Source organism: Callithrix jacchus, chromosome 6 (assembly GCF_049354715.1).
Source record: "Callithrix jacchus isolate 240 chromosome 6, calJac240_pri, whole genome shotgun sequence".
Lineage (NCBI taxonomy): Eukaryota > Metazoa > Chordata > Mammalia > Primates > Cebidae > Callithrix > Callithrix jacchus.
The window spans coordinates 161398299-161426245 of record NC_133507.1 but is presented as its reverse complement, the minus strand read 5'-3'; the positions used below and the strand labels follow the sequence as shown (position 1 = coordinate 161426245).

General features: G+C 49.6%; 1 protein-coding gene and 1 long non-coding RNA gene across 4 annotated transcripts; one reads left to right on the top strand and one right to left on the bottom strand.

The window, feature by feature from the left end:
• Window positions 1-86: 86 nt before the first annotated feature.
• COPS9 (COP9 signalosome subunit 9) lies at window positions 87-5664 on the top strand. Its single transcript, XM_017973861.4, has 3 exons — window positions 87-168; window positions 2631-2703; window positions 5426-5664. Exons 1-3 carry the CDS (start codon window positions 106-108, stop codon window positions 5461-5463), a joined length of 174 nt encoding a protein of 57 aa, XP_017829350.2. The 5' UTR covers window positions 87-105; the 3' UTR covers window positions 5464-5664.
• LOC118154722 (uncharacterized) lies at window positions 5425-27889 on the bottom strand. 3 transcript variants are annotated; one of them, XR_004744957.3, is made up of 4 exons: window positions 27791-27889; window positions 26947-27017; window positions 16203-16335; window positions 5425-12461 (listed from the first exon to the last, which is right to left on the bottom strand). It is a non-coding gene; the product is annotated as an uncharacterized LOC118154722 (long non-coding RNA). The 3 variants fall into 3 exon arrangements; XR_004744956.3 differs by lacking the exon at window positions 26947-27017 and having other exon boundaries at window positions 5425-10812; window positions 11833-12461; XR_004744955.3 differs by lacking the exon at window positions 26947-27017.
• Between the last annotated feature and the right edge of the window lie 58 nt (window positions 27890-27947).

Genomic DNA, 27947 nt, shown 5'->3' with positions numbered 1-27947 from the left:
GGGGCACCACAGAGGCGCGGTCCTCCGGCGTCTAGACCTGCCGTGTGGCGCGCGCCGGAAGCGGCCCCGCGGCCGGAAGTGGGCCTAGAGCGCCGCGGGCCCGAGATGAAGCCGGCGGTGGACGAGATGTTCCCCGAGGGCGCCGGGCCCTACGTGGACCTGGACGAGGTGTCACGGGCTGGGCGGGACTCTCCGAGCGTGGGGAGCGGGGAAGGGGGAGCGGAAGGGCGGTGTCCTGTTGCGCGGGTCCTGGGGAAGGGAGGCCGGGCGGGCCGGCGATGGGCGGGGCTCCCAGGCTCCCGGCCCCGCGGAGAGCGAGTCCCGGCTTCTCCGAGCACCTGGTGACGGGCGGCGACTGACCCGGGCGGGAAGCGTGTGCCCAGCCCGGGGCCAGGACGCGCAGCCGGAGGGTCGAGTGCCCGCTGGGTGCCCCACGGCCCCGGGCAACACGCCTGTGGTCCGAGGAGTTGGGTTTGCTGCTCCTCGATGGCGGCAGCATCCCACGGGGGCCCGCGGGGCGTCTCCGTAGCGCGCGGGGCTCCCCTCGTGTGGGATTTGAGCTCCTGTTAGGGGATTTGGGGGAGAAAGCGGGCACTGCTGTGCCTTGGGTGCCGCCTGGAAGCGACGGTAATTCTCCGATTAGGCCTCCTGTCTGAACCGGAGTGACGGAAGACGGAGCAGGGCTCGGCCACCGTACTTGGTCAAGAAGCCGCTTTTAGCCGTCGTTCCTGTCGGAGCGGAAAAGGGCACGTCTGGCGTTTATGTGCTTTGCGCGGTGGCCTCGTTCTTTTTTAATATACAGGATTATGCAGTGGTCTGTCGTGATCACCGCGTGACCTTGTCCGACGTGAGCGTTCTGTGAGACGGTTTGTGGTCAGCAGGAGAGCGCCACAGCCTAGCTCGTGTCGGGGCCTTGTGTGCTCTTTCTCAAAACTTCGGGGGTTCAGAGATGGTCAGAGGCAGCCCTTGTGCCTATGGAGAGAGCAGCATGGCAGAGAGGCTGATGGCAAATACCAGGTGTCATCCAAGCCGGGGGCGCATCGCCCTCAGGCCTTTGAGGGGGCTCAGCAAAGGTGCAGCTGAGGAGCGGACTCTGGCCAAATGGTGGGACACATTGGTGTTTGCCAGGCTGGCGGGGATGAAGGCCGGCAGGAGCAGAGTCCTGTGCCAGGGGACGCCCACTGGCTCACCAAGGGAAGGGGATATCGTGTTCTTTAACATGGCTGATCCCGCGGTACCAGAGAGAGGGGAGGCAGTGGGCAGGGTCCAGATCATGAGACCCTCTGGAACTACGCTGAAGAGGGTGGCTCTGTGCACCCAGCTCCCCAAGCACTTCCACTAAACCCAAGCCGCAGTCCGGTTTTAAAGTCACAGCCCTAGGCCATGTGGAGCCACCAGAGGGCTTTACAGTGCGGAGGGAGAGGCTCCCACTTGCTCTGTAGCGGTGAGAGGTAGCAGGGAGAACAGGAGAGTTGAAGAGGTGTGAGTGAGAAAGATGGTGGCAGGGACAAGCTCAGCCCAGTGTTTAAGTGGTAGAAAGCGGTAGAAAGCGCGTGGCTACCTGGGGTGATGGGGGCGGGGAGGGAGGCTGAGATGCCAGGGGAGGAAGCTGAGCCTCCTGGCTTTACTGGGAGCAGCAGTGAAAGGGAACAGGAGCATTCAGCCACATGGGGACCAGGGCAGGGTGGACCAAACGGCCTTGTGAATGCTGGGTCAAGGCAGCAGCAGGACCTGGGGCCAGCTGTCCAGGGTGCTGCCGTCAGAGGACTCTGCTCTGTCGCCGGGTGAATGCTGAGGGCTTCAGACTGTCCAGTTTGGGTTGTGACATGGTTTTTTCACTGCTGTGGAGTTGTGGCAGTGGACGGTCCATGATGGCAGCCGGCACTGGGACCTCAGAGGCAGAGCAGGTCAGTTTCCTTGCAGAAGTCATTTCTAGATGAGAGCGGGAAGGGTTCCTGAGCCGAGGCTATGGGCTCAGTTTCGCACGTTTGTGACCTCTGTGGTGATGTCCAGCAGGGATCAGAAACTTCTCCTGTGGTTACAGAGAAGCCCTGGTGCTTAGGGCAATGGTAGGTTTTTTTTTTTTGAGACGGAGTTTCGCTCTTGTTACCCAGGCTGTAGTGCAATGGCGCGATCTCGGCTCACCGCAACCTCCGCCTCCTGGGTTCAGGCAATTCTCCTGCCTCAGCCTCCTGAGTAGCTGGGATTACAGGCACGTGCCACCATGCCCAGCTAATTTTTTGTATCTTTAGTAGAGACGGGGTTTCACCATGTTGACCAGGATGGTCTCGATCTCTTGACCTCGTGATCCACCCGCCTTGGCCTCCCAAAGTGCTGGGATTACAGGCGTGAGCCACTGTGCCTGGCCTAGGTTTCTTTTTTAAAGGCAAGGAGGAGTCAAGGAAAAGAAGCCCTTGAAAGACCATAAAAATAATTCCTTTGAATTCCTCCCTCCTGTTGCCCCTCCCCTCGTACGCATTCCTTTGCTGGAATGAAAATGTTGACTCCAAGTGGAGCCTGTTTCCCCTCACCCTTCTTCCTTTTCTGCAGGGTGGCGGGCACTGCAATGCACCGGCCACTTGTTTCTTCAGAGAACACAACTGACCTAACTTTGCCTTTCCATTCCCCAGGCGGGAGGCAGCACCGGGCTCCTGATGGACTTGGCAGCCAATGAAAAGGCCGTTCACGCAGACTTTTTTAATGGTAAGGATGCCTGGGATGGGGACGCCAGGTTTAATCTAAATGTTTCTTCTTCAGGTGGAGGCAGTGAAGCAACTTGGTGACATGAATAATTTGGATCATAAGACAGTAAAGGCCCCGTGCCACTCTCAGAAGGCAGTGCAGAAGGAGGTGGGCTGGGCACACTGGCAGGCAGCCCTGTTTTTCAGGAGAAAAGTAGCATGAGATTGTTCCCAGCCTGCAGCCCAGTAATTGAGTTTGAGCGTGGTAACACGTGCCTGCAGACACCTCAGACTGTAGCCAGGTCTGGCCCCTTGCCCCAGACACGGCCATAGGAACCCAGTCTGTCTCCCTGTCTGCCCTCTCTGGGTAGCGGTTTCCTTTCCTGTCCTAGGCCGCCTGTGCCCGCCTGCCTGGGTTCTGGCGCCCTCAGCTGCCTTTGCAGAGGGGCAGCCACCCTCCAGCTCTTGCCCTTCCCCAGTGTGTCTGAAATCAGGACCCACGATGCATTTCCCTTGTGATTTCAGGGCCTCAGTGCTAGTCACCAAGAACATGCATGAACCAAATAAACAGTGAGAAGCAAACTTTCTGTAAGATCTTCAGACCTGCTAGAGGGAACATGTCTCTCATTCTCTTCTGATTTCCTAAGGCCTTGTTCCTATGGATTATATTAACCTTTACTAAGGGTTCAAATAGTAAGTAAACAAGATAGGTTTCTTACTCCAGAGGGTGAGGTGGCATTTTCCATCCTGTTTTCCATCCTTGCCTCTACAGAAAGCTCCTGTTACTAGTTACCAGTTAGGCTTGACCTTGCCACGCTGGTTTCTTGTCTTACCAGAGGCCCCACCATCCCGTACCCCTGCTGCCTCATCAAGCTTGTTGTCCGCAGCCGTTGTCTGAGGGGAGCGGCCAGGCTGCTGAGTTGGGGTGCAGGCTTCCCTAGGGTGCCCGGCCATGCCCCTGAGGCAGCATTCTGGCTGCTGCCAGCCGGAGTCATAACTGGGGCAGGTGACATTGGAGGTGAGCCTGGAGACCTGAATAGCATTTCTTTCCATTCTTTATGCCAGAGCGAGGGGGGAGAAGGGTGTGGCAGTTGTGCACAGCCACGGGGTGCTGTCCAGAGCTGCTTTGTGAAAACACGAGCTCACCAGGTGCCTTTGAAGCTTCTTCACTTGGGCAGGATTGGGCAGTTGCTGATGCTGGCACAACCTGCGTGCATTTTGATGATCTTCAAAGCGCCATTCATCCCCTGCAGTCCGCTGGTTTAGAGGCGATCACTGTGTTCTAGTGTTTGAGGTCACAGGACTTCAGAGTCAGCCCCTGGATCCTGGCGGGAAAGCATCTGTGAGAGGGACCCAGGCCCGACCTGTCGGGTGAGTGCCCGGCAACCTGAGCAGTGTGAGCACGCAGGCGTCTCCTCTGCCACAGCTGGCCAGAATGGGAACGCAGGAGAGCTGTTGTCCCCTGCCGCCCACCTGCTAAGTTCACAAAGCACTCACTGTCCTGTCGGCTTGTGACAGCCCCATGTGTTGAAGGAGCCATTTTTTTGAGAGACCTCTGTGGCTTAGGGCTTCTGCCATATCCTTTTTGCTTGTCAGACAGATGGTTTTGCTGGGCTGTTGTCCTCTGGGCACCGGGGTTCTAGCCATGAACGAGATTCACTCTCTTCCTTTGCTGTGTTTTACAAAATCGTGGTGGGTCCAGACGAGCCAGCGTGCAGGGTCGAGACCGTGATGAGAGCCCTGGCGATGTGTGAACAGCCTTGTTTCCGGGAGCACAGCAGAGGGAGGTTTCTCCGGAGGCGACAGCAGAGCAGAGATTGGGAGGGGTGAAGTCAGCTGGGGCTGGGGCCTGCGGCAGAGCCACAGACAGCAGTCAGGAGGCAGTGAGGACGTGGGGCACGTCAGTGTGGCTGGGGAGAGCCGGACCCTCTGCGGTGGCCAGAGATGCCGCAAGGACACCACCCTCCCAGGAAGGCTGCTACCAGCGGGCTCCTGCCTCTTTGCTCTGCCTGACCGTCCAGGAGTTGAACTTCCTCTTTCTAGTTCATAATCCCTTCTGCACGTTTTCAGTACAGTACATATGGGTAGGATTTTAGCTTTATCCTCTTCTCCCATTGTGAAAGTCTTATTGCCTGTAGGAGGAAATTTGGAAAACACAGAAAACTAGACAGAAGGACAGAATCTTTCCTGGGGGTGGGGAGCACTGATTTTGATCACCCAGGGCAGTGTACCACGTGTTTGCTGTGTTTCTTCCAGCGCAAATGGGCCTTCGCGGTGTTTCTCAGGCTTCAGTGTCGTTCCCACTGCCTTACTGGAGGCTCCACCTTTCTGCACCCCAGCCCGGCTTTCTCATTCTCACAGCAGCGGTGGCCGGTTTCCCTCCACTCCCAGGGCCCTAGCACGTGCCTCCCAGCTTGGTCTCTCCCCAGCCCGGCAGAGAGGGCGGCACCTTGGCCACTGCACTTGTGGGTGCAGACGTGGCATTGGCGTGTCCTGAGTGCTGAGCTGAGGCTGTGAGGTGATGTCCGTGGGACCTAGGACAGCCCTGCATGCGTTTTCTTAGGATTGTCCCACTCACACTCTACCCCCAGACTCCATCCATTTCCTGTTGGATGAAACCGAAAGTCTGTTCTGGGAAAAGTCTTTTATTTCATAGATCAGTGACTGTGGACTCTGCACTTTGAGGTGACCTCTTCACTGCTTGCCCTCGTGTGTGTAAGTACCTGGCTCTGCTTCTTTCCCAGATTTTGAAGATCTGTTTGATGATGACGACATCCAGTGAGACGCCGTCTGCTGCAGGCCAGGCCCTTGATGCAGAGCCTCGGCGTGAGCCTGCGCAGGTTTCAAAGAATGTGGAAGTCCCTTGAAATGAGGACCTGGTTAACCAAGAACGACAGTAATGTACTCAGCCCCCTGGACGAGGCTGTTCGTCTCTGACGTGACCAGGTTTTGCCCTCACTTCAATTAAAAGAAAGCAACATCACATGCAGAGTGATCTCATTCCTGGAGTTTGGGGTGAATGTTGCAGTCCCTAAAATCTGTGTGTGTTTGTGTGTGCCTGTGTCAGCATGCTGAGAACCACGCTTGTCTGGAAGCAAGCAGCGTGTGTTAAGCTGCTGTATGTGCCGGAGCAGGAGGCCGCGCACAGCTGGCCTGCTGGCAGCACCTGGGGACCTTGCCCCGGGGCCGCTCCTCTGCTCCCTGGGCAGGTTCGCACTGTGTGTGTCTGTCAGTGAAGCGGGCCTCGTGCTGTCCTCCGGCCTCCACGTCAGGGCAGCTCCCCACAAACCCAAGGCAGAAGAGCTAGGACGACAGGTGGTGACTTTGCAGGAGGCGCCTTCTATGAGAAATGCACGGTGGTCCATTTCATTGGAGGATGTGGGGCCCACGTGGCAAGGGGGTTTGTTTCCTGTGGGCCCAGCTCAGTAATTGATAAGGGCTATGAAACAGCGAAGTCCCTATGTCATACCCATCTCCAAGGGAAGAGTTTCTCAGGCCAGGGGATGCCCAGGCCCAGGACTTCACCTGTTTCCATTTTCAGAGTCAGAGCTCCTCAGTAGATGAGGGACCTGCTGCCCCCACCGCTGAGAACCCGGTGAAAGGTGCGTGTCACCTCTTTGGCATGTTTACAGAGGAGACGTTTTTACTAGAGGCCAGGTGAGGTTTTAAGCATAACAGAATGTCAGCTCCGCTCATTCTCTTATGAGTGGTGAGTGGATTTTCAGCCGGTCACCCCGATGGAGCTCCTGTCCTTTGCTGGGGCTCAGCAGCTGGGGCCTGCCTGGGACAAGGACAAGCCAGCAGTCCTCCATGGTCCCGCGCTGCAGTGAGGGCAGTCTGAGCCCAGGGCCCGTGGGAGGCAGGAGAGAGGCGCGCCGTGGTGATGGAAGACCATCTGTCTCAGGCTCTATGCTGGGCTGCACGCTGAGGCTGCTGCTTTGTTTCCGAGGTGCTCGTGGCTTATCTGCAGGCGAGTAGCGGGGTTTCCAGCAGCCGTCTGCACTTGGAGAGGGCGGGGTCCTCCTCACTGTGTTCTTGCCGTTCATTCATGAGAGTCCTTTCTAGGTTCCTAAGTGGATTCCTCAAAGCAGGCATCAAGGACTCTGGGGCACAGTTAGGTATCTGGGTGAATTCTGTGGTGATCAGCTGGTTCCCTGCAGTCCTCTCAGTTGGGGTTTATTGCAGTCCCGCAGGGCTTGCAATACAGTGCTCAGGGCTGTGGGTACAGCTCAGACTGGCCAGTAGCAAACACCCCTGCCGGTGAGCTGTTGCATTCTGTAGGGTCCGGCTGAATCAGTTCCTTTGGGGAGCTGGGCACAGTGGCTCACTCCTGTAGTCCCACCTGTTTGAGAGGGTGAGGCGGGAGGATCACTTGAGGCCAGCAGTTTGAGACCAGCCTGGGCAACAGAACAAGACCCCCGTCTATACAAAATAAATGAAAAAATGAAAAAAAGTTAGCTGAGCATGGTGGCACATGCCTATAGTCTAGCTCTGTGGGAGGCTGAGGCAGGAGGCTCGTTTCAGCCCAGGAGTTAAAGATTGCCTAGCTATAATTGCACCACTGCATGCCAGCCTGGGCCAAAGAGACCCTGTCTTTAAACAAAACCAAAACTGTTTCTTTGGGCCTCTGTTTCCTTATCGGTGAACGGGGCCATCGGCCTCTGGTCTTCAGCGGGAAGGAACACTCCCAGGTGAAGAAGACAGCTGCCGCACAGGAGCTCAGGCGGAGTGGAGATTGGCACACCCTTCTAGACCAAGGCCTCCAGCCCCAAAGCCCCTCAGTGGGCTCGCCTGGTCCAAGCTGCTTTGTGAATAGCAGTCTGCACGTGTGTGTGCATGTCAGTGTCTTCTGCACACATTTAGACCTGTGTGGGCTCCAGGAAGCCTCCCTCTGCCTTCACAGAGTCCTCGCAGCTTCCTCAGTGCCATGACGCCATGAGTATTGCCACCTGTTTTGCTTCCTCATCTCCCCGTGACTCAGCTGTCATCGTGAGGCTGTGAGGAAGGGTGATTGCCCAGGTGGTGGGAAGAGCAGCCGACTGGCCCAGCCATGCCCACTCCCGTGGCAAAATGTCAGCCATTGTCAGTGATACGTTTTCACCTACACTGACACACACGTCTTTTCTCAGTTTCTATACCTGATGGCCTTAATCAGAGACCTCTATACCGATCCCTGCCGCATTTAGAAAGCTGCAGGGGGACCGCAGGCTCAGTGCCGGAACGCGGCAGATTCAGCGGAGGGCGAGGGAGCCTTCTGGGGTCTTCATGAAGACCCTTCCATGAGAGGAGGAGGAAGCGCCGTGCGTTAAAATCCATCCGAGAGAGGAATTTGTCGAACGGCTCACAGGAGGACAGCTGGCCTCAGGCTCACAGGTCCCTGGACTCCACCACTTCCTGTTTCTCCTGCCCACTGGCCTCTTGGGCTCCGGAAATCTTGCTCCACAGCAGTTTCTTTCTCCACCGTGGTTCCAGCAGTTTCCATACTACATTCCAGTAACACGCCTTCCGGGGGTGGAGGGGACTGAGTTGGGAGGGAAAGGCTTGAGGAAGGTGTCTGTCCCACCTTCCGCCACCGCGTGCTGTCCCCACTGCCAGCCCTGGAGCCGCACCCGGGCTCCCAGCACGGCTGGGTCCCATAGTCTTGGCCACACGGCACAGGTTTTGTGTGAATAATGTTGCCTCCAACTGGTCCCCAAATACTACTCTCAAATATGTATTGAATGGGTTTGAATGGTTCCTGCGTGGTTTTTGAGGGGGTGTGAGTGCCCTAGCGTCAGCGACCTCTGATGCTGGTCCTTTTGTCAAGGTGCTCAGCAGGTGTTTGTTATGTGTAAATAAGCAACAACAGAGGGACTTTGAAATGACCAAACCCTCGGCTCCTCTGGAGAGGAAAGCCACCCTGAGGGTGCTGAGCCCGTGTGACTCATAGATGGCGCCTTGCTCTGGAAGAGGCATGGGGTCTCAGATCTCCTACAGGGACCCTGATGACACTTGTGAGGGCTCCACCCCCACAACCTAATCGCCCTCCAAAAGTCCCACCTCCTGACACCATCACCTGGGGGTGGGGGCTGAGGATTCAACATGAATTTTGGGGGAGACACAAATTTCTGGACAGTAGCACCTCGGAATCGGAGGGTGAGCAAACACGGCCTGATGGGGGCAGTGCCATGCTACCCAAAGGCAGGAGCCTGAACACATCTGGGATATGCCATCTAATCAGGAAAGATGTGAGAGAGGAAGGGTGAGAGAGACTGGTTACCAGGGGCCCTGGGCTCCACCTAAGCCCGGCTGCCCCTGGGTGGTCTGGAATTTCCCTGTGCCTGAGCTCGTAAACTGGGGTCACAATGACACCCTGTGGGGCTTCCTCATAGGGGTGGGAGTCGGGGGTTAGTGAGCTCCCATGGGAAATGCTCCAGTGGCACCATGCGCATGAGTATTCACGGTTATTAGCAAGGCTGTGGGTCTCAGGAGCCCTGTGTCCCTGTACGTGGCCTTCCCCTCTCTGTCCTAAGTGCCTATACCTTGTGGAAATACCTGTCTTCTCATTGGACAGAGTGACTTGTCTAGGTCACTCGGAATTCCACAGACAAACAGGTACAAGGCCTCGTTCTAGTGTCAGGAGCTTCCTTCTCTTTCCCTGGAGATGGTAAACTAAACGGGAGACAAGTGACAGCTTTGGACAGTGAGAGCACCGGCCACGGGGAGAGGGCGGAAGTGCTCACGTTTACCAGATGCAGAGAACTTTCGCCAAGTGGCATGAACAAAGTAACAAGTTAGGGAAAGATGGGCGCAGGACAGCAAAATCTCGGCTCACAGGAGACCCAGTCCAGGTGTCTAGAAGTTATGTAAGGTGCTCAGAATCGCAAGAGGCAGCAAAATGTCAACTAAGGCAGCGGTGTCATGTTATCACTGTGGGGTAGACGTTTTCAGGGTGATGGAACACCACTGTGGCTGGCGGAGAAGAAGGGAAGAAGAAGACATGGCCGTGTGTCGATGGAAGGAAGGGCGCAGACAGGGATGCGTTTCTGACATCATTTACATACATGTAAAGTAGCCATTGTTTGTGCATGTGCAGAGGTGAGTATGAATGTGGGGTGTGCCCCATCTATATACACCCAACGTCAGAGCACCCACCTGGAGTCACGTGTCTCTTACTGATGGTGGTCCGTCCTGAGAAACGCATTGTTAGGTGAATGTCCTTGTTCCAGCATCATGGAGTGCACGGACGTGAACCTAGACGGTTCAGCCTGCCACACACCCAGGCTGGCTGGCGGTGCCCGCTGCTCCCAAGCCGCACACCTGCACAGCTCGTGATGGCTGAATCCTGCAGACAGCCGGAGACAAAGCAGCAAACCTGAGGAGCCCTGTTGGCTCCTGTCTGCTTGCCAGCGTCATTTCACAAAGCCCCTGTACGCAGGCTCCAGAGATGCTTCGAAGGCAGCACAGGACAGCACACGTCACCCCCACATCTGCCACCCCAGTCACTGGCTTCCTGGTCTTTCCTACACATAAGGTAACGCCACCTGCGACTTAGTGATCGTGCCTGTGTCATCTGCAACCTGATGTCCTCCTGTGCATGAACCTCGATGGGATTCTGCTCTCGGGTAACTTCCGAGCAAGGTCATCACGACTGTGTGTGTCCTGAACCCGGCCACCTGCATGTCCACAGTGGGCTGGCACCTGTGCGGGGCTGACAGGACCTCTCGAAGGGGCCGCTCCCAGGCTGGAGGCCTCAATCTAGAGTCCTCAGAAAGACTTCTGAGTAAACTGGTTCAAATGCCTTCACGCTTGACTTCTCTTCTTCCGTCAGCAGCACAGAGGCGTGCTGGACATGCGATGCCATAATCTTATGAGGCCGGTGTTGCTGATGCCATGTCTGCCCAAAATGGCATCACGTGGTACAGGACTGTGTGAAGCAAGCATTGACGGATCTAGGGGAGGAATAGCGATTCAACCAGGTAGGAGACTCCAGAACCCCACTACGAGCACAGGCACAGCGTCCGGACAGAAATACAACGAGGGAAGAGCCGCCTTACACACCGCTACAGACCAGAGACCTGACAGACATTCTCCCCCGGCCTGTGTGTTCCGCCAGCAGCTTCTTGAGACCAATATGGTAACGGTGATGAAACTGAAGATACACAGGGAAGTGGGGTTTGCAGCACGTTTTCCACAACAAAAAACATGGGAACAAAATGAATGCTCGTTCATGAAAGAGGAAATTACGGTGTGTCCCGACCATGGGGTCCCGCACCCACCAGGCGGAGCATCCCTATCACGGGGTCCCGCACCCACCAGGCAGAGCATCCCGACCATGGGGTCCTGCATCTGCTGGACAGAGTGTCCCGACCGTGAGGTCCCGCACCCACCAGGCAGAGCGTCCCTATCACGGGGTCCCGCACCCACCAGGCGGAGCGTCCCTATCACGGGGTCCCGCATCTACCAGGCAGAGCGTCCCTACCGTGAGGTCCCGCACCCACCAGGCGGAGCGTCCCTACCGTGAGGTCCCGCACCCACCAGGCGGAGCATCCCTATCACGGGGTCCCGCATCTACCAGGCGGGGCGTCCCGACCATGGGGTCCCGCATCTACTGGGCAGAGTGTCCCTTCTGTGGGGTCCTGCACCCACTGGGCAGAGGGGGCTGGAGCCTCAACTGCCGGTGTGGATGGGAATGTGGAATGCAGAGAGGTAAGTGTTATCTTACGTATTCATACCTGTTTACATACACATTAAATCGACATTTGTGTGTGTGTGCATAGGTAGACGGGTATTAGATGAGTGTAAATGTGACGTGCGTCAATCTGTATAAAACGTGACACTCTTGCACTATGCAGCTCACCTGGGCCTCCAGGCTGTGAGCACGCCCCTGTGCGTATGACTGCACATGCATGCATGTGTGCATCAAAGTCTCATGAAAGGCTGTGCTTACGGCCCTGTAGGGAGGATGAAAACTCAGGCCCCTGTGAGAACCCACCGTAAAGTACGAAGGCAGGGAGGATGTCCATGGGAGGGTGCTGGCCCCGGACCCCACTGTGCAGGGGCCTGGGTGAGTGTTGGGAGAGGATGCACAGTCCCGAGGGAGGGGAGGGCTGCCCAGGGTGGGCAAGGGGCCTGAGCGCCAATCAGGGGCTGGGTGGAGGGTAGAACTCACACGGCTTTTCTCCCCTGCCCTGAGGGCTGTCCCCATCAGGGGTCTCTCTCCATTTCCTTAGGCCCCCTGTTTGCAGCTGAAGCAGAGAAGGAAAGCCTGGCCTTCAAGGTCCAGGGCTGTTCATCAGCACGGGCCTGGAAAGGGGCCAACTTCGGGGCTCAGTACTCTGAGCTGGACAAAGCCTGGCCGGTGTCTGGGCCCCGGGGAGGCCGTGGATGGGAGTAGAGTACACTTGCTGTCCTGGACACAGGCCGGTCTCCTCAGCTGGAATCTGCCCCAGACATCAGTGCTTTCTGCTTAGCTGAGAAGTGTGTACATCATGGCAATATAGAAATGAATTGACACGGCTTGGAAGCCTCTTGTGGATCTGCAGATGGAGGCTTCCCGCAGGGCCGGAGGCTCAGATGATTTGTTCCAGCCAGCAGCCCTTGGGTGGGGTGGTGGTGTTTTTGTTTTGTTTTTTATTTTTTCCCCTTTGGCTGTTTTAACTTTGAAGTTTCTTTGCTGAGACTCCATTTATCCTGTCGCTTGGCAGGCTCACCTCCGTGTCCCCAGCTGTGCCCAGTACAGCTAAGGAAATGCTGAAAGCGCCTGCTTGCCGTCTTGCTGAGGCAGGAAAACCACCAGCCCTGCCATGAAAATAACATTTGGAACACTTAGTTATGTTTTTTATTTATTTAGTATCTTGCCACTGATCATAACAATCTCAAAAGATGCCATTCACTGAAAGCCAGCCTTGTGCCCAGCATTCAAATTCCAACATTCCACCCTCAGAAACTCCCAAGACGGATGTGGGGCGCTCACTTTGCAGATAAACAGACCCTAGCTCCCTGCAACAGGGTGACCTGTGCAGCCTGGCCTGGCCGTGTGAGGGACGGCCGTGGAGTGTGGGCTCCACTCCGCAGGACGCGCACACTCAGCCCCCAGGACCACCTTCCTTGAGGTGTGACCTGGAGCAAGTTCTCGCACGTCTTGAGGATTATGACAATACCTACCTCAAAAAGTTAAAAGTGCCTGCTCAGCAAAAAATACAGGCGTGAATCTGCACAGTACGGGAATCTGACAGAGGACCCACTCGGTCAAGAACGCGTTGCCTGTAACAAGAATTCCCATAAACCAACAATAGAAACATGCGCAGTCCAATGAAAAACTGGGAAAAATGCGTTTCATTGATACCTCATTTACAAGTGAGTGTTTGCAAGTGATTAATAAGCACCTTAAAAGGATGGCAGCATCCTCACGGGTCAGAGAAATGCAAATCGAAACCACAGTGAGATGTCATTTCACATTTCTGTCCACAGCTAAAGTCCAAAATGAAAAATACAGCACAGTGTCATCAGGGATAGAGAGCTGCTCCTCGAGCGCGGGCTGCGGGTGGGGGTGTGATGATGTGACTGCACTGGGGAGAAGTTCAGCAGTTTCTTAAGTTAAACCTATATCTATCCTATGGAACACCCCTCCCCAGTTCCCACTCTTAGATATCTGCCTAAGAAAAATGGAGGCATATGTACACACACACACACACACACACACAGACACACACACAAAGATCTGTCCAATAATGCCTAGCGGCCTTATTCCTAATGGCTCCAAACCAGACGCCAAAACAGAATATAAAGTCCAGAAATAAACTCATACATGCCCGGTCAGATGAATTTTGACAAAGGGGCTAAGGAAACTCAACAGGGACAGCCTTCAATAAATGGTATTGGGAGAACCAGATATCCATGTGGAAACATAAAGTGATCCCCGGTGCTGACCTTACACTGTACATACGTGTTAATTGGAAATGGATCACAGATACAGAGCTACAGAGCTTCTAAAAAAAAAAAAAAAAAAAGCAGCAAATCGTCAGAGCCTTGCAGAAAGCAAAAGCTTCAAGAACCAACAACATGAACGTCGAAAAGAAAGGGAGAAAAACAAATTAGATCCCATCAAAATTAAAAACTTCTCTTCAAAAAGCACTAGATAAAACGGAAAGGCAAACCACAGATAGGGAGAATGTATTTTTAATATATATATCTGACTATGTAAAGAACTCTCAAAACTGTAAGAAGACAAACATCTCCCCTGCAAATTGCTCAAACATTGAATAGACACTGTACCCAAGAAGATGTGGAGGTGGCCGATTAACACATAACAAGATATTCCACACCAGAAACATCACAAGTAACATTGCAGTGTGATGCCTACTATTACACACCCACTAGGCGAACGTTTAAAGAGCTCGACAATCCCAACTGTGGAGCAGTACATGAAGCTGTTGTAACTGACACGCCGCTGGTGGAGGCGTGTGCTGGGCAGCCACTTTGCAAAAACATTTACCAGGTTCTTATCAAGCCAAACATACACTCCCAGCATGACCTAACAATTTCACCTCTAGGCATTTATTTAAGAGAAATAAAAACATTACAAAAAAATCTTATGCACAATGTTCATAAGATTTTTTTTAAGAGAAATAAAAACGTTACAAAAAAATCTTATGCACAATGTTCATAGCTGAGAAAAGCTGGTGATCAAATGTCCATCAGCAGATAGAATGGATTAAAAAAGTATAGTACCTCTATCCAATGGAGTAGTACACAGCAATAAAAAAGTTAGCTACTGATGCAAATATAAGGATGATTCTCTAAAACATGATCCCAGCAAAATAGCCAGACACAGGGGGCCCAGAGGTCAGGGAACGGAGTCAAAGGGGATTATTTTTGAGTTTTAAAGTCTAAAGGTTTTTTTTTTTTTTTTGGCTAGGCTTCAGACTTGATTGAGAGCTGTCACTTCTTTCTTCTTTCTGACTCTTTCTTTTGGAATGGGGAAGTTTGTCCTGTGCTTATCCACGCATGGTATTTTGGAAGCAGATAATGTGTCTGGCTTTACAGCAGGAGAGAAATTTTTCTTCACAGTAAATTATACTTTGATTTTTAACTCTACCTTACATAGATGATACTTACGTGAAGTTTTGGACTTAGAGTTGATGTTAGAATTGGTTCAGCTTTTGAGACTGTTTGGATGGGGTTCACGTATTTTGAATGTAAGAAGGACATCAGTTTCAGAATGGCCAGAGTGGAGTGTTGCGGACTGAAGTGTCCTTCCCCCAAATTTTTATTTTTAAGTCTTAATCCCCAGTACCTCAGAGAGGACTGTGTTTGGAGTTAGGACCTTAAAGAAGCAATTAAGGTAAAATGAGGCTGGGCGTGGTGGCTCACGCCTGAAATCCCAGCAGTTTGAGAGGCTGAGGCGAGTGGATCACCTGAGGTCAGGAGTTCAAGACCAGCCTGGCCAACATGCTGAAAACCCATTTCTACTAAAAAAATACAAAAAATTACCTGGGTGTGGCGGTGGATGCCTGTAATCCCAGCTACTGGGGAGGCTGAGGCAGGAGAATCGCTTGAACCCAGGAGGTGGAGGTTGCAGTGAGCCGAGATTGCACCACCACACTCCAGCCTGGGCAACGAGTGAAACTGTCTCAAAAAAAAAAAGGGGGGTAAAATGAGGTTATATGAATGGGTTGGTGTTCTCATATGAAGAGGCAGTTAGGACACAAACAACACACGAATTGAAGGTAGCCATCTGCAAGCCAAGGAGAGAAGCCTCGGAAGAAACCAGCTCTACTGACACCTTGACCTTACAGTTCCAGCCTTCAGAACTGTGAGAAGATACATTAGTGCTGTGTAAGCGTGTGGGGTCCCTGCACCCACTTTGTTATCACGGCAGCCTTAGCAGACGAATGCAGGTTGTTGGGACTTTGGTTGTTTCCAGCTGGGGCTATGGTAATTACAGCTGCTGTGACCATCATGCACAAGTCCTTGTACGGACGTAACGCTTTCATTTCTCTCGGGTAAATATCCGGAAATGGACTGGCTGGGTCACATGGCAGATTTATAGCTTTTAAAATAGACTGCCAAACTGTTTCCCAAAGAAGCTGTTCACTTTACATTCTCATCAGCAGTCCATGCGAGTTCCAGTTGCTCTCTGGGATGAGACTTTTATATTTCAGCCATTTTAGTTAGCATGTTATGGTATCTTATTGTGGTTTCAATTTGTATTTCCTAATCACTAACAATCTTAAGAGTACTGTTATGTGCTTATTTGCTATGTATATTCCTTCTTTTGATTAAGTGTATGTTAAGATTATTTGTCCATTTATTTATTTGGTTGTTTCTTTTCTTATTTCAATATATATTGCATATATATACACACACACACACACACACACACACAGAGAGAGAGAGAGAGAGAGAGAGAGAGAGAGAGAGAGAGAGAGAGAGAGAGAGCAGGGAATGCCGAAATCCCATCCACCAAGGGAGAAAGACTGTCAAGTATATATATGATGTAAGTCCTTTGTCAAATATATAATTTACAGATCTACAAACCTCTTCTTCCCATTGGTGACTCGTGCGATAGACTGACAGCTTCCAGTGCGGCCCCCAGGGATCCCTGCCTCCTGGCACTCCCACTGTTGTTTAATCCACGCTCCTAAAAGCGGGGCTGGAGTTAATTATTTTCCTGTAATAAATAGAATATGGCAAAGGTGATGCTGTGTCTCTCCCAAGATTAGGTTGGTTATGTAAAGACTGAGGCTTCTGATGTGAGAACTCTTTCAAAACTACGTCTCGAAGCCTTGAGACGTAAGGAATGTCCAACTTTTTTACCGGGATTTCAAAATTGCTATGGTCCAGTGGCCCCTCTGTGCCTCCCATTCTCCCCACCATCTGCACTCTTCGGACAGGAACGCCTACAGATGTTACTCTGTGCCTGTCCAACCACTGTTATGTTGGATGTGGGGATCAGATAACTTATTTCTTTAATTTCACAGTTCTACAGATTGAGAAAAACTGTCCTCAAGAAGCTGTAATTAAGAACCTACACCTGAGAAGCCTCGTCTACACCTGGACCAAAAATATATATAATAAGCTTATAACTTTGAGCTGAAGTAATAATGACATAAAATTTTGGAGAATTTGGGTATGGAGTAAATGCAATCTTTATAGGGGACAGAAATAAATCAAATGAATAGAATACAAAGGAAATTATGTACTGTTCTGTTTGGGGACATTAAAAAGACTATAGCTTCTATCTTGAGGTTCTCTCTCTCTCTCTCTTACTCACTCTGTCTCTCTTTGTCTTTGCTTATTCCGAAACAAGTTAACTTCAATGTCATTGGTCGGTCCTTATATGCTGCATAAGTGACCTTGGAAGTAGATTTTCTGAGGCCTGACCATGGCCAATGAGTGTTTGGAAGTGGATTCTCCCACAACTGGAACTGGAGATGGCCCCAGTCTGTGCTGACACTCCAGTGAAGAAAGACCTTGAGTCAGAACAAAGCTGCTACATTCCTCACAGGCTCTTGACACAGAAACTTTAAGGCAATAGATATTTTATTCTTCTCAACCTCTAAGTGTTGGAGGTAATTTGTTAAGTAGCAATAGATAATTAATAGCACTTTCTTTGTTCCTTTTTCTTTCATGTACACTTTATAATTAGCTCATCAATACCCACAAAAAAAATGCCTGGTAGGTGTTTGATTGGAATCGCACTGCGTCTGTAGATCAAATCTGAAATGACTGCGATCTTAATGATGTGGAATATTCCAGTTCCTGAACACAGTTTATCTCTCCATTTATGTAGACCTTCTTTAGGTTTTCTCATTGTTGTTTTATGTTTGTGTATAAACTAAACATCCTTTGCTAAGTTTATTCCGAGGCATTTCATTTCTTTGATTCTATTGTAACTAGTACTTTTAAAAAATTCAAATTGCAAATGTTTATTGCTAGCATATAGAAATATGATTGATTTTGCATGCTGTTTTTCTATCCTCAGATTAAATGACTTATTTTTCTACGAGTTTTTTTTAGATTTTTACAGATTTTCTATGCAAAAATTATGAAGTCTTCATATTTGAAATTATCTACTAGAGCTAAACATATGTCTCAGTGATCCACCTATTTGACAGGTTTCTTTACATATTTGCAATATAAATAATTTGCATATGACCCTCAAAATACATGCAAAAGATTGTTTATAACAGTTCTTCCAAAAATCAGAACAGCTTGAATGTCCATCAACAACACAAGGAACACAAAACCTGTGGTATATTTAGGCAATGGAATACTACACAGCAGTGGAAAAGAATAGATGACTGCTACATACAACAGCATGGATCACTTCCAAAGACACTAGGTTGAGCCAAATAAGACTGACAAAAGGGTTCGTGTTATGATTCCATTTTTATGATGTTTAAAGGCAGACTATTCTGCCACAAACTAGTTTGTGCTACTAGAGATCAGAATAGTTGTTATTCTAGAAGCAAAGTATTAATTGGGAAGGAACATATTTGCTGTGTAGCAATTTTATAGTTTAATTAGGTCCCATTTATTTACTTTTGTTTTTATTGCATTTGCTTTTGGGGTCTTAATCAGGAATTCTTTGCCTAGGACAATGTCTGCAAGAGTTTTTCCAACATTGTCTTCTGGAATTTTTATGGTTTCAGACCCTTTATTTAAGTCTTTGTTCCACGTTGAGTTGATTTTTGTGTATGGTGAGAGATAGATAGGGATCCAGTTTCATTCTTCTACATATGGCTTGCCAGTTTTCCCAGCTCCATTTATTAAATATGGTGTCCATTCCCTATTTTATGTTTTTGGGTGCTTTGTTGAGGATCAGTTTTCTGTACATATTTGGCTTTATTTCTGGTTTCTCTATTCTTTTAAATTGGTATATTTAAAAGAAATTATTCCAAAAGATTGACAAAGAAGGAATCCTACTTTTATACTTACCTACTTTTCTACCAGTACCATGCTATTTTAGTGATTATAGCCTTGTGGTGTAATTTGAAGTCAGTTAATGTGATGCTTCCACATTTGTTCTTTTTGCTTAGAATTGCTTTGACTATTCTGGTTCCATGTGAATTTTAGGATTGTGTTTTTCTAATTCTCTAAAGAATGATGATGCTATTTTGATGAGAATTGCATTGAATCTGTGGATTGCTTTGAGCAGTATGGTCATTTTCACAATACTCATTCTTCCAATCCATGAGCATGGGATACATTTCCATTTGTTTGTGTGGTCTATGATTTCTTTCAGCAGCATAGTGTAATTCTTCTTGTAGAGGTCTTTCACCTCCTTGGTTAGGATATTCCAATGTGTTAATTTTTTTGCAGCTGTTGTAAAAGGGATTGTATTCTTTGATTCTCAGCTTGGTCACAATTAGTGTATAGCAATGCTATTGATTTGTGTACATTGATTTTGTAACCTGAGACTTTACTGAATATGTTCATCAAATCAACAAGTCTTTTGGCAGAGTCTTTAGGACTTTCTAGATACACAATCATATCATCTGCAAACAGTGATAGTTTGACTTCTGCTTTTCCACTTTGAATTCACTTTTTTTCTCTTGTCTGATTGCTCTGGCTGGTACTTCCCGAACTATGTTGAACAGAAGTGGTGAAAGTGGGCATCCTTGTTCCTGGAAGCATCAGGTGCGGAGATGCTTTCAACTTTCCCCATTCAGTGTGATGTCAGTTGTGGGTTTGTCATGTACGGTTTTCATTATTTTGAGGTAGGGCCCTTCTACACCTACTTTGTTAAAAGTTTTTATCATAAAGCAGTGCTGGATTTTGCCAAATGCTTTTTCCGTATCTATTGAGATGATCATATAGTTTTTGTTTTTAATTCTGTTGATGTGATGTATCACATTTGTTCACTTACACAGGTTAAAGTGTCCCTGTATCCCAGGGATGAAACCCACTTGATCATGATGAGTTAATATTTTCTGATGCACTGTTGGATCCAGTTAGCTAATACTTTGTTGAGGATTTTTGTATTTATGTTCATCAGGGTTTGCAGTTTTCTTTTTTTTGTAGTTATGTCCTTTCCTGGTTTGGGCATCAGGGTGATAGTAGTTTCGTATAATGACTTAGGGAGGATTCCTTCTTTGTCAATCTTTTGGAATAATTTCAGTAGTATTGATACCAATTTGTCATAGAATATCTGGAAGAAAGCTGTGACTCCATCTGGTCCTGGGCTTTTTATGGTTGTCAAATTTTTAAATTACTGATTCAATCTCACTGCTTGTTTTCAGTCTGTTTAAGGTTTCTATTCCTTCCTTATTTAATCTAGGAGGACTGTATGTTTCCATAAATTTGTCCATTCCCTCTGGGTGTTCTCATTTATGCACATAAGGATCTTCATGGTAGTCTCAAATGGTCTTGAAATTCGGTTGTGTCAGTTGTAGTGCCTCTAGTTTCATTTCTAATTGAGCTTATTTGTATCTTCTCACTTCTTGGTTAATCTAGCTAATGATCTATCAATTTTGTTAATTGTTTCATAGAACAAGCTTTCTGTTTTGCTGATTTTTTTATATTTTTTTGTTTAAGTCTGTTATTGGTATATAGGAATGCTTGTGATTTTTGCACATTGATTTTGTATCCTGAGACTTTGCTGAAGTTGCTTATCAGTTTCAGGAGTTTTTGGGCTGAGGCGATGGGGTCTTCTAGGTATACAATCATGTCATCTGCAAATAGAGACAACTTGGCTTCCTCCTTTTCTATTTGAATACCCTTTATTTCTTTTTCTTGCCTGATTGCTCTGGCTAGGACTTCCAGTCCTATATCGAATAGGAGTGGTGAAAGAGGGCATCCTTGTCTAGTGCCGGATTTCAAAGGGAATGCTTCCAGTTTTGCCCATTCAGTATGATATTGGCTGTTGGTTTGTCATAAATAGCTTTTACTATTTTGAGATACATTCCGTCAATACCGAGTTTATTGAGGATTTTTAGCATAAAGGGCTGTTGAATTTTGTCAAAGGCCTTCTCTGCATCAATTGAGACAATCATGTGGTTTTTGTTTTTGGTTCTGTTTATGTGGTGAATTATATTTATAGACTTGGGTATGTTGCACCAGGCTTGCATCCCCGGGATGAATCCTACTTGATCATGGTGGATAAGCTTTTTGATGTGCTGTTGCAATCAGCTTGCCAGTGTTTTATTGAAGATTTTTGCATCTATGTTCATCATGGATATTGGCCTGAAGTTTTCTTTTCTTGTTGAGTCTCTGTTGGGTTTTGGTATCAGGATGATGTTGGTCTCATAAAATGATTTGGGAAGGATTCCCTTTTTTGGGATTATTTGGAATAGTTTCAGAAGGAATGGTACCAGCACCTCTTCGTGTGTCTGGTAGAATTCATCTGTGAACCCATCTGGACCTGGGCTTTTTTTTGTGTGGTAGACTCTTAATTGCTGCCTCAACTTCAGACCTTGTTATTGGTCTATTCAGGGTTTCAGCTTCCTCCTGGTTTAGGCTTGGGAGGACACAGGAGTCCAGGAATTTATCCATTTCTTCCAGGTTTACTAGTTTGTGTGCATAGAGTTGTTTGTAATATTCTCTGATGATGGTTTGAATTTCTGTGGGATCTGTGGTGATTTCCCCTTTATTGTTTTTTATTGCATCTGTTTGGTTATTCTCTCTTTTCTTTTTTATTAATCTGGCTAGTGGTCTGTCTATTTTGTTGATCTTTTCGAAAAACCAGCTCCTGGATTTATTGATTTTTTGGAGGTTTTTTTTCGTGTCTCTATCTCCTTCAGTTCAGCTCTGATCTTAGTTATTTCTTGTCTTCTGCTAGGTTTTGAGTTTTTTTTTTTTTATCTTGCTCCTCTAGCTCTTTCAATTTCAACTGTAGGGTGTCAATTTTGGATCTCTCCACTCTTCTCATGTGGGCACTTATTGCTATATATTTTCCTCTAGAGACTGCTTTAAATGTGTCCCAGAGATTCTGGTATGCTTTGTCTTCATTATCATTGGTTTCAAAGAACATCTTTATTTCTGCCTTCATTTCGTTGTTTACCCAGTCAACATTCAAGAGCCAGTTGTTCAGTTTCCATGAAGCTGTGTGGTTCTGAGTTAGTTTCTGAATTCTGAGTTCTAACTTGATTGCACTATGGTCTGAGAGACTGTTTGTTGTGATTTCCGTTCTTTTGCATTTGCTGAGGAGTGATTTACTTCCAATTATGTGGTCAATTTTAGAGTAGGTGTGATGTGGTGCTGAGAAGAATGTATATTCTGTGGATTTGGGGTGGAGAGTTCTGTAAATGTCTATCAGGTTTGCTTGTTCCAGGTCTGAGTTCAAGTCCTGGATATCCTTGTTAATTTTCTGTCTGGTTGATCTGTCTAATATTGACAATGGGGTGTTGAAGTCTTCTACTATTATTGTGTGGGAGTCTGAGTCTCTTTTTAAGTCATTAAGAACTTGCGTTATGTATCTGGGTGCTCCTGTATTGGGTTTGTATATATTTAGGATTGTTAGCTCTTCTTGTTTTATCGAGTCTTTTATCATTATGTAATGTCCTTCTTTGTCTCTTTTGATCTTCATTGCTTTAAAGTCTATTTTATCAGAGACGAGAATTGCAACTCTTGCTTTTTTTTGCTCTCCATTTGCTTGGTAAATCTTCCTCCATCCCTTTATTTTGAGCCTTTGTGTATCCTTGCATGTGAGATGGGTTTCCTGGATACAGCACACCGACGGGTTTTGGCTTTTTATCCAATTTGCCAGTCTGTGTCTTTTGATTGGGGCATTTAACCCATTTACATTTAGGGTTAATATTGTTATGTGTGTATTTGATACTGCCATTTTGATGCTAGCTGGCTGTTTTGCCCATTAGTTGATGCAGAGTCTTCATTTTGTTGATGCTGTTTACCATTTGGTATGTTTTTGGAGTGGCTGGTACTGGTTGGTCCTTTCTATGTTTAGTGCGTCTTTCAGGAGCTCTTGTAAAGCAGGCCTGGTGGTGACAGAATCTCTGAGTACTTGCTTGTTTGCAAAGGATTTTATTTTTCCTTCACTTTTGAAGTTTAGTTTGGCTGGATATGAAATTCTGGGTGGAAAGTTCTTTTCTTTAAGGATGTTGAATATTGGCCCCCACTCTCTTCTGGCTTGTAGGGTTTCTGCCGAGAGATCTGCTGTGAGTCTGAGGGGCTTCCCTTTGTGGGTAACCCAACCTTTCTCTCTGGCTGCCCATAGCATTTTCTCCTTCATTTCAACCCTGGTGAATCTGACGATTATGTGCCTTGGGGTTGCTCTTCTTGAGGAATATCTTTGTGGTGTTCTCTGTATTTCCTGGACTTGAATATTGGCCTGCCTTGCTAGTTTGGGGAAGTTTTCCTAGATAATATCCTGAAGAGTATTTTTCAGCTTGGATTCATTCTGTTTGTCACATTCAGGTACACCTATCAAATGTAGATTAGGTCTCTTCACATAGTCCCACATTTCTTGGAGACTTTATTCATTCCTTTTTGCACTTTTTCCTCTAATCTTGCCTTCTCATTTTATTTCATTGAGTTGATCTCCAACCTCTGATATTCTTTCTTCTGCTTGGTCAATTTGGCTTTTGAAACTTGTGCATGCTTTGCAAAGTTCTTGTGTTGTGTTTTTCAGCTCCATCAGTTCACTCATATTCCTCTCTAAGTTGTCCATTCTTGTTATCATTTCGTCAAATCTTTTTTCAAGGTTCTTAGTTTCTTTGCATTGAGTTAGAACATGTTCTTTTAGCTCACGGAAGTTTCTCATTACCCACCTTCTGAAGTCTGATTCTGTTATTTCATCACACTCATTCTCCATCCAGCTTTGTTCCCTTGCTGGTGAGGAGTTGTGATCCCTTGTAGGAGGTGAGTCTGCCTCCTTAATGGTGGACTCTCTCTGTTATGGTGGGTTGCCTCGGCAACAGCAGGCTGCCTCAGCAATGGCGAGCTACCTCCGTAGGAGTGGAGTGCGTTGGTAATGGCTGACGCCCCTCCCCCACAGAGCCGGGCTTTCTGGGTTCAGCTATGCTTGCTGTGAAACTGTCAACCCCAAGCGTTTCCAATTACCGTTTTCTTTGTTTTTGTTTTTGTGGTGGTGGGACCCACGGAGCCTGATCACCTGGCTCCCTGCCTCAGATCCTTTCTTTTTAAAGTTGAATGGTTGACTCTTTCCCAAGTGTTCCAGTTGCCTGCTGAAAGGGTGCTGAGATCTGTGTGATTTCCTGTGCAGTGACCCACTGTGCTGGCAGAAACAATGGCACTGCCTGGGAATCTCCTGGCCGGTTTTCTGTTTCAGACCCCTGTTTAATCAGATGAATGGGCGAATCTGCCTTCTCAGAGTTCCAATTGCCAGCTTAAAAGGGCAACCAGACCAGAGTATTTTGTATGGAGAACCGCCGCGCCGGGGCACCAGCAAAACAGCTGCACTGGTGGAAACAGCCACACTGGTGACCCGTGGGGCTCCTCTGTCTGGGAATCTCCTGGTCTGTGGGCAATGAAGATCTGTCTGGAAATGCAGCGTCCACTCACCCTCTGTGCTTTCACTGGGAGCTGCAATCCTGAGCTGCTCCTAAAGGGCCATCTTGGATCTTCCTCCTCTTCTAATTATTCTTAAATTTATGTTTGATTTGACTGGGTTTCTTTTGTTTGTTTTTAAATTCCTTTTTTCCCCCTTAAGAATGAGACTTTAATGCTTATAATTAATAGTAGCCAGATTCAGTTCTTGGTACTCTGAGGGGTGAAAACTCTGTAAGAGAGTCCTTGGTGATAGAGAGTTTTTGTATGATGCTTTTCTCATATGCTGGTTGTGGTAGCAATGTGCTCAGTGTGTGAGTGACTTCAATGTCTCCTTCGGGGTTGAATGGTAGAGGTCTCTTAAAGCTTAGCTCATTCCCTCATCTCATGCACTCTTTATATACTTATTTCTGCTAGTATTCTGTTTACTGGTTTAATGGTTCAGGCTTCAGTCCAGTAGAGGAGGTGCCCCCAGGCAGGAACTGGTTGTGGCTAAAGCACGTGGATAAATGAAGTCCCAGGCTTGGCAGAGGTCGCTGGAGGAGCTCTCAGTGAGTCACACTGAGGTCTTATATGGGTGAAGGGTGGCTGCCGCCTCAGCTCTCCTGCCAGGCCAGCAGGAACGTCATCCACCTCTCAGGCCTGCTCCTGTCCAGTGCTTCGCTATTCAACTCAGACAGGCACCTCTTTCCATCTGCAGGACTACTGATGTTCCAAATAGAGAGGAAATGTGGCTCTATCTCTTGTGCAGGCCTGAACCTGGAGGGTGCTCCTCCTGTGGGGCTGCGGTAACCCTGATGTGTCCCAGAAAAGCTGTCTATAGATGCACTTGTGCCAAGCTCCTGTGGGAGAAGCCCACCTGTGCCTATGGTGGTCAACAAAGGGACAAAGACCTCCTCTTCTCCAAGATCCTTCCTGTGTGCTGGGGCTGTCTGACTGGTGGGATAGAGCTGAAGACTTTCCCTGCTGAGCCCAGGACTTCAACTGTGTCTCTGCTGAATGCAGCTTTCCACCAGTGGACGGATCTGGTGCTCAAACCCTGCGGTCTTTTGTCCCACAGGGTGTTCCCTTGATGCAAGCCCCCTTCCCCTGAGTGGGGGTCCCTGGGAGGCAACCACTGTGAGTGTTGCTGCTCCTCTGGGTCTTGCTGCCCAGTGAAGTTGCCACACGCCTGGCTGGTGTTGGGGAATGTCTGCAAGGGACCCGGTGATGTGTCCTGTCCTCAATTTCCCAGCACCGGGTCGCAGCAGCAGCTCTAACGGGGGTGGCAGGGGAGTGCGGCAGACTCTGAAGTGCCCTGGCTATAGATGGCCTTGGTGTCTTGGTTACAGGCATAATGAGCTGCCCACTAGGCAAACTCAGGGCCTCCTGGTTAGCCAGAGTGGCCCGGCAGAGGTGATCGCTGGGTTTGCACGGCGGCTTTCTCCTTCGTGGGTGAAGAGTTGCTCTACCAGGAGACACTGTCCTGGGCTGCGCTGATGGGCCTTCAGCCAGGAGCTGGTGCCTGCAGTAGAGCAATGGGATTTGTGCCGCCTTAGGCTGCCAGGGGAGAGACTTCGGCTTCTTAGGCAATGGGCGGGGTCGTGCCGCCCCCCAGAGATTCGGTCCCAAAGCTCCAGGGCGGTGGCAGGAGGGGCGGGGGGGGGGCGGTCTGTGCTCTGATTCTCCTTGTGCGGGGGAAGCCATTGCCCCAGGGCTGTGGGGCACGGGAGCTGTTCCTGGGGGAGCGCCGCTGTCACTGCCACACAGAAGAGTTTGTTCGGGGAGCGGCGGTGGCAGGCGGTGGCCCCACAGTTCTCGCGCACTAGGAGGGGCGGATCCCTTCCCACAGCCTTCGCTGCCAGCAGCGAACTGAGCCCCAGTCAGCCGGTAATCAGACCTTCCACCGCCTGGAGTCACAGCTGTCCCCACTGAGACAGCGACGCTGCCTTCAGGCCACGCGCCTCCGTGTCTGCTGCAAAGGTGGGCGTCCAGCCCCTGCCCCCGCAGGCCCTGCGCGTGACGCTCCTGCACCCCAAGTTCCCGCACCCAGGGACCCTGCACCCGCAGCCCCTGCACCCGCGGCCCCTGCACTCCAAGCTCCCGCACCCACGGCCCCTGCACCCCAAATTCCCGCACCCGGGGCCCCTGCACCCGCAGCCCGTGCACGCCAAGCTCCCGCACCCACGGCCCCTGCACCCCAAGTTCCCGCACCCGGGGTCCCTGCACCCCAAGCTCCCACACCCACGGCCCCTGCACGCCAAGCTCCCGCACCCGGGGCCCCTGCACCCGCAGCCCCTGCACGCCAAGCTCCCGCACCCACGGCCCCTGCACCCCAAGTTCCCGCACCCGGGGCCCCTGCACCCCAAGCTCCCACACCCACGGCCCCTGCACGCCAAGCTCCTGCACCCGGGGCTCCTGCACCCACAGCCCCTGCACCCCAAGTTCCCGCACCCGCGGCCCCTGCACCCCAAGCTCCTGCACCTCGGCCCTTGCACTCAAAACCTGCTTTTTACTCTCCCCCACTGGGGGTTATGTCGTGAACCATCCCCCACCCACTGAGAGTGTCTTTCAACCTGCAACCGCGCCTGAACTTTCCGACTGTCCAGCAGGAAGTGACTGCCCTTGGCCTTGGTCAGCGAAGGAGAGCCCTTCCCAACACCGCTCCTACTTTATGTCCCCGCACCCTCCCCACGTAGGTTCCTGTGCCGGGTGGGGTTAGGGCCTTCCCTCGTGTCCTCCTGGACTTCTGGGGTCCCCAAGGCGTCCCCTTTGGGTATCCCAGAGACAAACTCCCTGCTCACACTCGGACTCGCAGCCCCGCCTGACTCACAGTATGGGCTGCAACCTCCAGCTTCCTTCAAAGGTCCCTAGAAAACTGCAGTTTTGCGACAGCATCTCTTCCTGAAAAGCATTTCAGGAGGTGAATCTCTGCACACGTTTGTCCTTCCAAGCGGGAGAGGTGTGCTAGCAATGCCTCTAATCTGCCATGTTGGGGTGAAGATTTTATTTTTAATACTGTGTGGCCAAATAAAATGCGTCTTTGACTCAGACTCAGCCTGCAGGCTGCTGGCTGTCTTCGTGTCAGAGGGTATGTCGGCCCATGATGTACCAGCTCACAGACAAGGTCTGGATGAGCTGCTGGTGACATCAGTGAGCACAAGAAAAGGGAATTTTAAAAGACACCAGCGGGTCATCTGCACCAAACAGGTTGCATAGTGTGTAAAGTACAGACAACTGTGTTAAGTACACTTAGCATTACAGGAAATTAGACCGTCGCTTTTTATAAGATAGGAGTTCTATAACAATGGGTGAAATAGGAAGAAAATTCATAAACTAAGAGAATTTCAGAGCCAAAGTTGGTATTAGAGAAATTGTACAGTGGAAACAGCATGGTGCAAAAAGGGATTCCTGGCACAGAGGAAAGTCCTGAGTCCATCCTGGTTAGTACAGAGAATAAAGGAAGAAGGACTTCTTAGAGCAAAGTGGGTGGAAATGAAGGACAGATACGTGAAATTCCACGTGAAGTTAACAAACTTTGCAATAGAGAAACCAACAATGGAAAAAAAATGTTTTCGGAAAGATAGTGGCAGGGAATTTTCCTGCATTAAAGAAAGAACCACATTGGGCATTGAGTTTTGGGGGAAAATGATGCAGAAACCAACTCTGAGACGTACCCTAACAGCATGATGATGATGAAGATAGAAAGTTTAAACACGCGCAGACGCAGAGAGGACGGCGTGATGCACGGTTTAAACACGCGCAGGCGCAGAGAGGACGGCGTGACGCACGGTTTAAACACGCGCAGGCGCAGAGAGGACGGCGTAACGCACG

Bases quoted from the DNA above. Each gene is read 5' to 3' on its own strand.
- COPS9 (XM_017973861.4), top strand. From the start codon at position 106: ATGAAGCCGGCGGTGGACGAGATGTTCCCCGAGGGCGCCGGGCCCTAC. The intron at 169-2,630 runs GTGTCACGGGCT...TCCATTCCCCAG, and splicing joins CCTACGTGGACCTGGACGAG to GCGGGAGGCAGCACCGGGCT. The intron at 2,704-5,425 runs GTAAGGATGCCT...CTTCTTTCCCAG, and splicing joins TCACGCAGACTTTTTTAATG to ATTTTGAAGATCTGTTTGAT.